Source organism: Lithobates pipiens, unplaced genomic scaffold (assembly GCF_037356315.1).
Source record: "Lithobates pipiens isolate NorthernLeopardFrog02 unplaced genomic scaffold, aLitPip1_a1.2 Scaffold_3, whole genome shotgun sequence".
Taxonomy (NCBI): Eukaryota; Metazoa; Chordata; class Amphibia; order Anura; family Ranidae; genus Lithobates; species Lithobates pipiens.
In genome coordinates this window covers 65,139,902-65,154,150 of record NW_027507790.1, presented here as the reverse complement: position 1 = coordinate 65,154,150, position 14,249 = coordinate 65,139,902, and the positions used below count along the sequence as shown (strand labels likewise).

The 14,249-nt window shown below is 42.8% G+C and overlaps 1 protein-coding gene across 2 annotated transcripts in view; it reads left to right on the top strand.

The window, feature by feature from the left end:
* ADGRD1 (adhesion G protein-coupled receptor D1) overlaps positions 1–14,249 on the top strand; it is an 843,751-nt gene that overhangs the window by 553,725 nt on the left and 275,777 nt on the right. For both annotated transcript variants that reach the window (XM_077461779.1, XM_077461778.1), the window contains one exon: positions 1,769–1,880. In XM_077461779.1, coding sequence (XP_077317905.1) covers positions 1,769–1,880 — 112 coding nt within the window. The remainder of the gene's footprint in view (positions 1–1,768; positions 1,881–14,249) is intronic.

Here is a 14,249-nt window from a genome sequence, read left to right as displayed (position 1 = left end):
TTCTTGGGAGACAGCTGAAGGAAGGGCTGCGATTTAATATTCCCTGTGCAGAGTGATCTCAGTGAATCAGTACATTGTGCCGGCTGAAAAATGGAAACCGTTGAGGCAAGAAAAAACAGCATTTTAGATTAATCCATGGACATTTAACACGTTTAGCAGAAGGTTTTGACCCACCGGACTTTTGGATGTTTGGATGAATTGTTTATGAATACCATCTGCACTGTGGCATTAGGCTGCCAGGGTGGAAAAGTTTCATTAGATTGTCACTGGAGGCAGTTTAAATGTTAACATAAAATGGGAGGACAGTTGGCTGCATTTAAGAGATCACAGATATTCATGGAGAGTGAAGACATTGCGTTAACCAATTGATAAGAGTAAATCACAGTGATATGGCTTCCCTGAGGCTCATCACTCCAGGCAGAGGCACCTGCAAAGTGCTGCCATGTAAAGAAGAGACTGGCTATTTTTCTGGATTGTTAGTAGCCATGGCAGGAAGGTGCTATTAGAAGGCACATTAAACTGCATGTTATATTTAGTGTAGAATGGGGGTCATTCAATTTAAAGGTTAGACATGAGGCAGTCGAACTGTTTATAAACCTCTGGCTGCCTTACAAACAGAGATTTTGACATTCAAGAGTAAAAGATAAACCCTCCAAGAAGCAGGATTTGCCCCTGGGTGCATATTGTGGAACAAATTATTCAATGGATTTTTACAGCTGTCAGGGATCTAACTCGAAAGCACACTCTGTTGGGATTCTTTGCCCGACCTTCCCACTATGAAACCAGATAATGGCGAAAGAAGATAGTAGATAGGCCTGGGCTGTCCATCTTATACGTCTGGTAGATGTCAGACTAGCTGGTGTGCCTGGGGGTATGTAACATATAACACAGCACACAGAGTATGGCAGTCATGACTATGTAATGTACAAGGTATGGTACAAAATTCTGACAGCTACACCCCATATGCCATGCCATACATTACATCTCAAGTAATGCCTCAAAAGTAAAAGTAAGCATCTACTCCTCACCCCTGCACCCCTTTTTCACCACTTACCTCTGTTTCCCCCTGTCCTCAGCTCACATCAGTTTCCCCTTTCACAACTCACTTTTGCACTCTCCTCTACAGCTTGTCTCCATCTATGCTGCCACATCTCACTTCTACACCCCCCTGGCCACAGCTTACCCCAATCCACAGCTCTCACCTCTGCACCCCCTCTCCATCCACAGCACAGTTCTTACCTTTGCACCCCCCTCCATCTACAGTTCTCATGTCTGCACCCCTCTCCCATCTACAGCTCTCACCTCTGCACCCAACTCCCCTCTTATCTATACCTCTACACAGAGCCCCAAACACAATTTCCCCCTTCTTTAAGCCATGCCCCAAACATTGTCATCCAACTTCTGCACCCCTCCTTTATCCAAAGCTCTTATTTCTTCAACTCCCCTTGTACCCCCCCCCCCCTCATTCATATACAACTATCACCACTGTATCCATCCTCTGCCCTCCCAAATAACAGCTCTTACCTCCTCACCCAAAACTCCTCTATCTACTGCTCTCAGATCTGCATAGAGCACCCCACCCCATTCACTATGCTCTAATTATTGCTTTATGCACTTTATTGTGCTGGACCCTAAAGCTTTTATTAGGTTATACAGTATATCTCAATATTAATATAAAAGAAATATTGTTAAAACATATTGAATATTTATTACACATTTGCATATGTACTTAAAATTAAGTATTATTTTATGTATTTTCTCAATCCAGCTCAGTAAGCACAATCCGAAATCAGCGGTATCATATTCATGCCAACCTCTCCTTTGCCATTCTGGTTGCCCAGATCCTTCTGCTGATCAGCTTTCGGTTTGTTCCTGGAACGGTATGTACATACATTCTTATTTTAAATATTACTCTGAAATTATTATAAATATAGACAATTTTCAACCTAGAAAATACTTAATTTTAACCAAATAAAAAAGCTACATTATAAAAGTAAAATCAATGCTAAAGCCTGCAAATCCACTTGGTTCACCAGTAACGCAAATCCAATCCCAAGAACAAATATTTTACATGTGGTGGCTGCATTGTTTTTTTTTTTTCGAGACAATTTTGGTTTTATTATCATCTAGTGTGAGATGTTCTTTAGTCCACAGATAAATGAGAACAATGTAAATGACAACTTTCAGCGCAGGCAGAACGTTTTCAGCTCACAGGATTTATGACAGTACCAACAGGTATTTTTTGCGTTTATCGAACAGATATAACAAAACACTTTCAATGGTATGGTTACAGTCTAATACACAGCAAATAAAATAAGTTAAAGTGTTTGTTACCTTAAAAAAAAGAAAAGGATCCTGTTCCTTTAAAGCACTTGTAAAGTACTTGTTCTGTGTAATTCCCCCCCCCCCCCCATCATAAAATACCTGGTGATCCTGCCTGGTTCTGCCCTCCCCCCTGTAAACTGACCATGGTTTATCATGGCTGCTTAGCCCTGACACTGTGGTCAGTTTACATGCCTCTGTCATCACTGCCAGCCCCTCTGCTAGGATAACATGTAGTATATAGTGTCTGTCATTTTTTAAAATTCTTCTTCTAAATACCTAACTTCTCCTCACCGATCAGCGGTCATGTGAATGCCCGTTGCTCTCTTCCTCCGATATATACACTACAGAGGGAGGTCACGTGACTGTCCATCAAACGTCAGAGGGAGATCTCTGCCCCTCCCTGTGTAGTACATCGGAGGAAGAGAGCGACGGGCGGTCACGTGACCAGCTGGGCTAGGTAAAACACTAAAGAGTCTATGTATAAATGTTTACTGTGTGTCCATTATTTAATAGGCACAACAAATCTTCGCCATCATTTTCTTAACCACTTGCCACCCACTTGCAATGTAGGCAAAGTGATGTACCCGTACGTTGCTGTCTACTTTTGGGTTTAGGGCATGCTCATGTATGCCCCCTGCCTGGCACCCGCTGTGATTGTGCACAGCTGGAGCCTATCAGCAAGTCAATGATTCATGGCTGGATCCTACTGATTGGCTATCTTCAATCACAGCCCAGAGCTCTGTGTTGGTGATCAATAGGGATGAGCCGAACACCCTCCTGTTCGGTTTGCAACAGAACATGCAAACAGGCAAAAAATTCAGCAGAACACACGTACACTGTTAAAGTCTATGGGACACGAACACGAATAATCAAAAGTACTAATTTTAAAGGCTTATATACAAGTTATTGTCATAAAAAGTGTTTGGGGACCCGGGTCCTGCCCCAGGGAACATGTAGCAATGCAAAAAGTTTTTTCGAGAGCAGTGATTTTTTTTAATGCTAAAAGTGAAACAATAAAAATGAAATATTCCTTTAAATATCTTGCCCTAGGGGTGTCTATAGTGTGCCTGTAAAGTGGCACATTTTTCACGTGTCTAGAACAGTACCACAGCAAAATAACATTTCTAAAGGAAAAATTGTCATTTAATACTGATTGCAGCTGTAATAAATTGTTGGGTCTCGGCAATATAGATTTGAGTCTGATTCAGGTCTGATATGTAAATTAAGGGGAACCCTGCGCTAAATAAAAAAATGGCGTAGGTGTTCCCCCCAAAATCCATACAGACCCTTATAGGAGAATGCAACATGGCAGGCCGCAGGAAAAGAGGGGTGCCACCCCTGAACCGTACCAGGCCACATGCCCTGAACATGGGCAGGGTTCTTTAGGGTAGCCCCCCAAAGCACCTTGTCCCCATGTTGATGGGGACAAGGGCCTCATCCCCACAACCCTTCCCTGGTGGTTGTGGGGGTCTGCAGGTGGGGGCTTATCGGAATCTGGAAGCCCCCTTTAGCAAGGGGACCCCCAGTTCCCGGCCCCGTTTCCCCTGTGTGAATTGGTAATGGGGTACAAGTACACCTACCATTTCACAAAAAAAAGTGTCAACAATTTAAAAAAAGACAAGAGACAGCTTGGGACAAGTCCTATTAAAAAATAAAAAAATAACGACGGACTGAAAAATAAAAAAATAAAGTCACAACCGATCTGCCTCCATGGGAGGTTCCTTCCGACTGATGCGTCTTCGCTGTGACAGCTCTTATATAACTGAGGGCAGGGCTTCCCCGTGGTGTCAGAGGGGGAGGGGATTATCCATTTACGTCACTGCTGTGGTACTGTTCTAAACACAGGAAAAATGTGCCACTTTAAAGGCATACTATAGACACCCCCAGGCACAATGTTTAAAGGAATATTTCATTTTGATTGTTTCACTTTAAGCATTAAAAAAAAAATCACTGCTCTTGAAAAAATGTCAGTTTAAAAAAAAATAAAAAATTGCATTGGTACATGTCCCCTTGGGCAGGACCCAGGTCCCCAAACATATAAGCCTTTAAAATTAGAACTTTTGATTTTTCATGTTAGTGTCCCATAGACTTTAACGGTGTTCCGGCAACTTTCGAATTTGCCACGAACACTGCATATTGTTTGCTGTTTCGGTGAACAGGCAAACACCTGATGTTCGAGTCAAACTTACATTCGACTTGAACATCGGGCTCATCCCTAGTGAACAACACAGTGCTCCGTGGGATGAGAAACCGAGAGATGTAGAAGTAAAAGCAGCACACTTCACAAAAGAGGGGGACAAGACCCCCGAAGTTGGAAGAAGAGGTGGCGGCGACGACAGAAGACCGGGCCACCACTAGAAAAAGAGCTGGAAGAAGAAAGCGGAGGGCCCAGCAAGAAGATCCCAAGAGGGGGACAAGACCCCCGAAGTCGGAAGAAGACCCCTGGGCGGCAGCGGCGACGAAGAAGAAAGCCGGGCTCCTCCGCTAGTAAAAGAGCTAGCAGAAGATAGTGGAGGAGTCCGGCGAGAAGACCCCCCAAGATGGAAGAAGACCCCTGGAGCTGTGCAATAAATTATTTTAAAAACACGTGTTGTGTTTTTTTCTTTACATTTTTTTCACCAGGTGAATGGGTAGGGGTACATGGTACCCCATACTCATTCACATAGGGTGGGGGGGCCGGTATCTGGGGGCCCCTTATTAAAGGGGGCTCCCGGATTCTGATAAGCCCCCGCCCGAAGACCCTGACAACCAACGGCCAGGGTTGTTAGGAAGAGGCCCTTGTCCTCATCAACATGGGGACAAGGTTCTTTGGTGTGGGGGGGCACAGGGCGGGGGACGCAAGGCATCGACATTGACCTCCTGCGATAGTCCCGTCCGCCGCACCTAGTCCGCCGGAAAGTCCGGTCATGTGTGGGCAGGTCCACTTGTTCGGAAGGTCCGGCGGGCTAAGTGCGCCGGATAGTCCGATTGTGTGTACGCAGCATTAGTGTCACTGGTGATGCCAGCGGCAGTTAGTCAGTTCCCCCCAGAGTCAGTTATTGTCAAATTGCTTGCCGCACTATTGCAGTCCGATCAATATAAGTCGCTGATCACCTCCATTAGTAGTATAAAAAAAAATCAGTATATATATACACCATAGTTTGTAGCCGCTATAATTTTCACACAAACCAATCAATAAACACTTATTGGGATTTTTTTCTCAAAGACATATAGCAGAATACATTTTGGCCAAAATTTATGAAGACTTTTTTTTATTTTTTATTGGATATGCTTTGTAGCAAAAAGTAAAAAATAAATTTTTTTTTTTTAAAACTTTTGGTCTGTTTTCATTTATAGAGCAAAAAAACAACAACCCATTGGTGGTCAAATACCACCAAAAAACAAAAAATTATATACATTTTGTTTGGGTACAGCATGACCACATAATTACCACTTAAAGTAGCACAACGCTGAATAACCAAAAACGGCCTGATCACGAATGGGGTAAATCTTCCATAGCTCTAGTGCGGGGATATGCAATTAGCGGACCTCCAGCTGTTGCAAAACTACAAGTCCCATCATGCCTCTGCCTCTGGGTGTCATGGTTTTGGTTGTCAGAGTCTCGCTATGCCTCATGGGACTTGTAGTTCTGCAACAGCTGGAGGTCCGCTAATTGCATATCCCTGCTCTAGTGGTTAATAAGATTTATGCCTAGAATCGTGAGCGCCATCTAGCATTTTTCTTGAAATTCCTCATTTAAAAAATACCACATTATTGCCACTAGATGGCACTGCCAATCCTATGAAATAAACGTGTTAGCAAAATTATGGTCAAGATTTGTTGCTCCTGTTTGAAGGATTGACACGTTTGCCCAGCTAATTTTTCCCACCTGTACATCTATGTAGTTTGTAATTTAGCATGTTACCAACATCAGACAAAAGTAGCTAACAAATGCATTTTTTATAGAAACAGTTTTTGTGAACTTTAAAAAAAATATATGAAGGTTGTAAATTCAGCCCTATTTAGTTGAAAATGAAGTAGATATTTTTCAGACCATCTATTCCCATACTTTGGCAGGACCCCAAGTGACAATTTTACTACGATGATTCTGAAAGTAGCAATAACACATCTGTCACGTATTACACATGAACAGCATGCAGTTCATATTTGTTATGTACCAACCAAAACTTCCTAGTTTAGTCTCTGAAATTTGGGGCCTCGATTACTGATCTTTTGAGTAATTTAATATTTGGACCTTTTAGCTTGGTACTAGAAAAGATAAGCTTGTCAATGTTTTATTACTAACAGCTATTTCCCCATGTGCTTCAGACCTTCAGGGCAAGTTCTATGCTAGGAGAAGTCATTTCAGTTCTTAAAACATTGATACAGAAGGCCCCAAACATTGTGCTTATGTGCAATGCCACTTTTGATAAGTAAAAAACAACCCCCTCTGGATAATCTACTTTGTTGCAGAGCCCTACCTGTTTCTCCTCAGAGGGTCAGTTCACACTAGGAACTGCACGTTCCTGTGCGATTCACATGAGGTTCTGTGAGGTGTGATTTGAGCCCATTCATTCTGAAATGCACTGTAACCAGATCACATGAAACTTCTGTATCATGTGCAGGGCCATCTTTAAGGCAGGGCAAAATGGGGCATTTGCCCTGGGCCCCAACATTGCTGTGGGACCCAAAGCAGCTGCCTCATACTTGCCAACTATTCCAGTATAAATTCCCTTGTCCCTTGAAGTTTTGGTCCCGTGCTGTGTCCCGATATCTCAGTGTGAATTTCTGTTACTAATGCTGCCCAGCTCTGCCTCTGACCCTCTGCCATATACAGATGACTCACCTGCAGACCCTGTGTTTACATATAAATAACTTGCGTTGATATGTAAATAGCAGCGGCTTTAATATGTAAATAGCCATGGAGCGGATGTAAATAGAGGCAGTATTCATATGTATATCATGCCCCCCGAGATCATATCCACCATCACTTCTGCTGAATGCTGCCCACTGGGGAGGTAAAAGAGGCATCATTAAAGGTCCTGCCTGCAATCATGGTCATTAAGCCTAACATCAGCCTGTTCTGCAAAGGTAAGCAAATTGGAGGTGGAACCCTTTTTCAAAATAACATGGTGCCACTGCACCCTGAATTTTGGTGCATGTGAATACACACATCTCAGCAGATGCATGAGGGTGTCATTAAATATTGATGGCAATGCTGTCTGTGTATCTGCTCATTACCTTGGGGCTTGGTGTACAAACCTTTCATTCACACTAGGGGCCAGTGTGAAGGCCCCCCCTTACAATGGTGGTCAGTGTGAAGCCCCCCTTACATTAGTGGTCAGTGTAAATCCCCCTTACATTAATGGTCAGTGTAAATCACCTTTACATCAGTGGTCAGTGTCAATCCTTATTATATTAGTGGTCAGTGTAAATCCCCATTACATTAGTGGCCAGTGTAGAAACTCCTCTTTATATTGGTAATCAGTAAAAAAATCTAAACTTGCATTTGTGGTCAGTTTTGAATCCTCCCTGGTGATATATGTAGAAGCCCCCTTCAAATTGGGAATGTAAACCCCCCTTACATTGGTGACCAGTGTAGAAATCCCCCTTTATTGGTTGTTGATGTAAAAGCCCCCCTCACATTGGTTGTCAGTGTAAATTCTTCATTACATTGTTGGTCAGTGCAATCCCCACCTAACATTGGTGGTCGGTGTAGAAGTGTCACCTTACATTGGTGGTCAGTACAAATCTCCTTGACAATTGTTATCACTGTAAATTCTCCCTTACATGGAGGTCAGTGTATATTCCCCCTTACACTGGTGGTTGGTATAAATGCTCCTATTACATTGATGTCAGTGTGTTGGGTGACGTAAAATCCCTGTTACATGGTGGTCAGTGCAAATTCCCCCTCACATTGGTGGTCAGTGAAAATCCCCCCTCACATTGGTGGTCATTGTAAATTTCCCAGTACATTTGTGATCAGTGTAGAATACTCCACTATATACTAGCCAAAGATTTCCAGCTTTGCTCTACATGATTCAGAATTTGCCACAATGTACTGCCTTCTAAATAATCCCATCCCCCACCACTGCCACTGATCCTATCAACTCCCCAGCATTGCTACTGATACCCCCCCCCCCCAGCATTGGCACTGATCCCAGGAGATCTGGCAGATTCCTAGGAGTTTTCTGTCTATTGATGGGTCCCCTCACCTCCCCAGTCCATGGTGTGCAGGCAGTGAGGAGATGATGTGCTGTAACCTTTAGCATCCAATCAGTGAGCAGTAATGATGTGCACTAACCTCTTGCAACCAATCATTGAGCAGTAAAGATATGCAGTAACCTCTAGGAACCAATCAGTGAGCATTAATAAATTAATAATGCACAGTAACATCTAGCAACCAATTAGGGAGTGGTAAGGGTTCCAGTAACCGATAGCAACCATCAGTGAGCAGTATTGATGTACATTAACCTCAAGCAACCAATCAACAAGCGGAAATCATGTGCTGAAACCTCTAGCAAATAATCAGTGAGCCATGATGTGTGCTGTAACCTCTAGAGCATAAAGAAAACAATTGTTCTCTACGTGCTCATTACAGATGTGCCAGTCATTCCTAATGGTACCCCCATGCATCTAAAAACACAGCACGTTTGCAGGTGCTGGAACCACCGCACCTGCAGGCGCGCAATTTCCAGTGCTCAAAAATGGTGCAGGAACTTTTTCCTGCATAAAATACAGGCACAGCATCCCATTCAATTGAATGGGTTGCCGTGCCTGAGAAAATACAGCCCAAGACAATGTGGCCCTGGAAGGTCAAAAGATTGGACACCTCGGCTTTAAACAGGAAGTAAACCCTGATGGGTCTTCCTTCCTCTTTGTTTCCCTGCAAAGGTTGTCACCGCTGTCCCCTCTTCCACGAAGCATCCATCTTCCTTCCGGGTATCGTGGCCCCAGCACTGTGATTGTCCGGAGCCACGATGACGCCACTCCAGCACGCGAGCTGCTACTAACGGCATGATCGCCGTTAGCAGCGGCGCGCTCAGTGTACCTGAGTACCGCTGTCTACGGCGCATGCGATGTAGACAGCTTTCTCTGTCTTTTGCAAATAACTCCTAAACTGCGTATTTCTTGCACCTTAATCTAGGCTTTCCTGTAGGTAAAAGTGGTCTGTAAGGGTTTACAACCACTTTAAAGTGTAATATAATAATGTGTATGCCACGATATAATAAATTATTTTCTTATTTTGTCTAAGAACAAATGTTTTGATCATGCAGTTGTCTCCAGCTGTCCACTAAATATCTGCATAGACACACATTGCACGTGACTTCCTACACCCCTACTGATCTGTATTTCAAGTGTCTACGCACACATAAAGGAACAATTAGGCTCGATTTTACGAAGCTGAATATTTTCATCACAATATCAAACAACAAAAACAGAAAATGCTGTAAGTAAATTGCAGCACTCGGTAAAGTGAGCTGATGACTAATAATTGCATGCTTGGTTTTAGGACACTTCATCTGGTCACTTTTGACGGGTATTTTTTGATCAAATATCACACTGACTTTAGAATTTGTTTATTTCTACTATAATGTCAAAGTAACACAGAACTGGAACACTTTATCACTTGACATTTAAAACAGCAGAGGTGGAGTTGGTTTTCTACAATACTGCATTTTTGTTTGTAGATTTGAGTCCCCCAATTCCTTTTTTTAAAGCAAACCCTGGCAAATAACTGCAGACAATACAAACTTGGAAGTAAAATCTATCTAAACGGGCCAAAATAAATGTTTGTTGCACAAACTCATTGTTTTTGGAGTGATCTGGACAAATGTAGCATAACTAAATATCAAGGATCCAAGGAGATTCAATAAGCTCTTTGGAGAGCTATGGCCAGTGCTTGTATGTCGTAATGTTCTTAGTCTGCCAACCCAAGGAGGCAATAGGCTCCATTTACCAAATATTCTATTCAGCTGTCCCCAAAGCATGACTTACTCCCACGTTGGCTTAATTACTTAAACTGGTTAGAGTTACTTGGTGCTTAGATATACAATCCATCTTTCAAGGGATGTTGTCAGAATCATTTATTAAACAAATGACATTCTAGTCAGAAACAATATGGCTTTACACTGTTGAATTAAAGACTCATAACTACGTGCAGGGTTCCATTTCTAATTGCTATTGGCAGTAAATATGTTCTACATTAGTAAAAGGGCACGCCAGATGCTCTTCATTCTGCCTAACACATATTCTGCAATAAAAGTACAAGGGGACTTTCACTAAATATGCAACATATACCTGCTTAGTTTTTTTTCAACCACTTCCCCCCTGTGCAGGTTCACGTATATATATATATTCATGATTCTGCACTTCTGCCTAGGGGGAACGCACGTGCCACTGGCGGGCTGCTTCTGCTGTGATTAATCACAGCTGAAGCCAATCTGCAGGTACTGGTCATTGGATGTCTGCCTACACCCCCCGACCGGCAGTTAAAAAAAATTTGAACATGTATGTAAACAAGGAAGATCTCCATTCTGACAGGGGGGAAGGGATTGATTTTGTGTCCCTGCAAAGCAGGGAATAAAGTCCATCTCTTCCTCTAGTAAAAGCAGCACATAAAGTACAGAAAAACACTGGCTAGGCAAAGAGTTAACCCTTCGATCCCCCTAGATGTTTAACCCCTTTCCAGCCAGTCTCATTAGTACAGTGACAGTGCATACATTTAGCCCTGATCACTGTATTACTGTCACTGGTTCCCACAAAGTGTCAAAAGTGTCAGTTAGTGTCTGTTTGTCTACCACAATATCAAAGCTTTGCTATAAGTTTCTGATCACTGCTATTACTAGTATATTAAAAAAAAAAATTATAAATATATACCATAGTTTGTAGATGATATATGTTCCCGTAACCAATCAATATACGCTTATTGGGATTTTTTTTACCAGAGACATGTAGCAGAATGCATATTGGCCTAAATTGATAGAAATCCAGCAAGCTCCTTACTTCCTGTTATAAGCTCCTTACTTCCTGTTATGGCTTACAATGCTGCCTATAGATCATTGTCTCCTACTGATCTACTTCCCTTCTCCTTGTCATAAGGGGAAGTGTTTTGTAGTCTAGCAGGGAGACCTTATTACAGTTTTTTAACAGTCCTGTATCAGGGTAAAATAGAACTATAGGATCAGTTTTGTAGACTTGGTAAGTGAAAAGGAAAATTTGCCAGCTGAATATAAATATTGTGATGGGCTGCAGCCATAGGAGGCAGGTTAATATACATCTAGGAGAGGGGAGGATGGCTTAGATAAGCACGGGAGATCTAAGAATGAATGATAAGTGAACTTTATTTAAAACTGTACTTATGCCTAAAAAATGTTTTAGCAAGTTTCAGTAAGGTTTCGCACTGTCTAAAGTTTCCAAAAGACAGCAACAAATTTAAAAAGCACATTATTCATGAACCTTTTTTTGAATTGTTTGTACATCTTGCTGAATCTCACACTCTAGGCTACTGTTTTACAACAAAAATAAAACAAATTCCTTACCCCAAAAAAAGTAAACAGAAGATACCGTGGGGATATCCGTGGGGATACCCGCGATCGTCTCACGGGGCGGCTGAACGGGGAGATGCCGTTGTAAACAGAGTCCGTTCTGCCTAGCAACAAGTGATGCTGATCTCTGCTCCATGTGATTGGAGCAGAGATCAATGTTCACTAACACAAAGCCAAGCCCCCCACAGTTATTAACACGCTCCTAGGAACACTTAACGCCTACACTGCCACTCCCTGGTTAACCCCTTCACTGCCAGTGTTATTTACATGCATTTGTATAGCATTGATTGCTGTATAAATAACAATGGTCCCAAAAATGTGTCAAAAATGTCCGATGTGCCCCTCACAATAAAAATCTCTGATCGCAGCCATTACTAGTAAAAAAAAAATTATTAATAAAAATGCCATAAACTATCCCCTATATTGTAAACGCTATAACTTTAGTGCAAACCAATCAATAATTGCTTATTGAGATTTTTTTTACCAAAAATATGTAGAAGAATACGTATCGGCCTAAACTGAGGGGAAAAAAAGTTTTTTTTTATATATTTTTGGGGGATATTTATTATAACAAAAAGTAAAAAAGTATGCGTTTTTTTCAAAATTGTCGCTCTATTTTTGTTTATAGCGCAAAAAATAAAAACCGCAGGGGTGATCAAATACCACCAAAAGAAAGCTCTATTTGTGGGAAAAAAAAGACGTCAATGTTGTTTGGGAGCCACATCGTACGACCGCTAAATTGTCAGTTAAGTCGACGCAGTGCCGAATCGCAAAAAGTGGTCTGGTCATTGGCCTGCAAAATGGTACGGTCTGAAAGTGGTTAAGTTTAAACCACTTATTTTCCAGCTCAGACCACATGTCTTTAAATTCCCTTTCAGGGAAAAGTTTTTTCACTATGCTAGGGTCACGATATTTGTACATTGATATCATATACCCTCTCAAGCATCTCCTCTCCAGAGAGAATACGTTCAATGTTTGTAGTCTTTCCCCATAGCTGAGGTCCTCCATTCTTAATTAGCCTTGTTGCCTTTCCCCGGATTCTCTCCAGTTCCAGTACATCCTTCCTGAGGACTGGTGCCCAGAAGTGGAAGGCATACTCAAGATGCGGCCTGATCAAAGTCTTGTAGAGTGTGAGAATTATAATTTTATCTCTGGAATGAATCCCCTTTTTAATACATGCCAATATTCTGTTTTGTTTCTGCATGCCATTGTTGAGCCTGTCATCTACTAGGGCCCCCAAGTCCTTTTCCATCCTGGTTTCCCCCAGAGGCTTTCCCCTCAGCCAGTAACTTGCGTTCGTTTATTTTTAACACCCAAATGCATCACCTTACATTTTTAAACGTTAAACCTAATTTGCAATGCAGTTGCCCACCCTAATATTTTGTTTAGGTTGATTTGCAAGGTTTCCACTCCCTGCGTAGAAGTTATTGCCCTGCTTAATTTTGTATCATCTGAAAATACTGAGATTGAGCTGTTTATCCCATCCTCTACATCAGGGGGGATATGCACAGAATGCAGGGATCAGGAGTGGGCTGCACTCAGAATGTAGAGTTCAGGTGTGTGTTGTGGTCAGAATGCAGGGTTCGGGAGTACATTGTGGTCAGAATGCAGTAATCAGGAGTGCTATACACTGAGAATGCAGGGTTAAGGAGTGTGTTGAATGCAGGGGATCAGGAGTGCGTTGTGCTCAGAATGCAGGGTTTAGGGGTGTGTTGTGCTCAGAATGCAGGGATCAGGGAGGTGGTGGTGATGTGAAGGGTGGTAGACGATACTGCTATGGTGTTGACGCTGCCCATAACAGTGTCTTCTGTCTCCTCCCTTTCCCCTATAGCAGTAACCTCTGCCCCTCTTTCCCTCCCTTCCCCTCCCATAGCACACTGTTCTACCTGTTTCCACAGCGGAGACCAGAAGGCAGCACAGTTCCGGACAGATGGCGGGAGCTGGCAGAGCGACTTGTCATATTAGCAAGCTGGTGAATGGATGCTTAGGACCACCCTGTCTCCTAGCAACCAATCACCAGTGGTTTAACATAAAAAGTTAATTTGGTCAGCTCCTCCTCCCACCCTCCATCCTGAGCTGTGATTTCTCCCGAACTCCGCCGTTCACTGATCACAGAGGATGATGGAATTTGGGCAGAGGATGATGGAATTTGGGAGGGAGAGAGAGACTGGGACATGGCGCGGCGGAGCCACGGAGGCTGCTGGAGGCTGGGAAGGGAGACCAGGACCAGCACATAGAAGGTGGGGGTCGGCGGCGGTGGCGCAGGAACCTGTAAACAGGATTGGTCCTAGGACAAATCCCTGGGGGACCTCACTTTCCACAGCAGACCATTCTGAGTACTCCCCATTTATCACCATCCTTCGGACTCACCCCTATAGCCAGTTTTCAGTCCAGGGA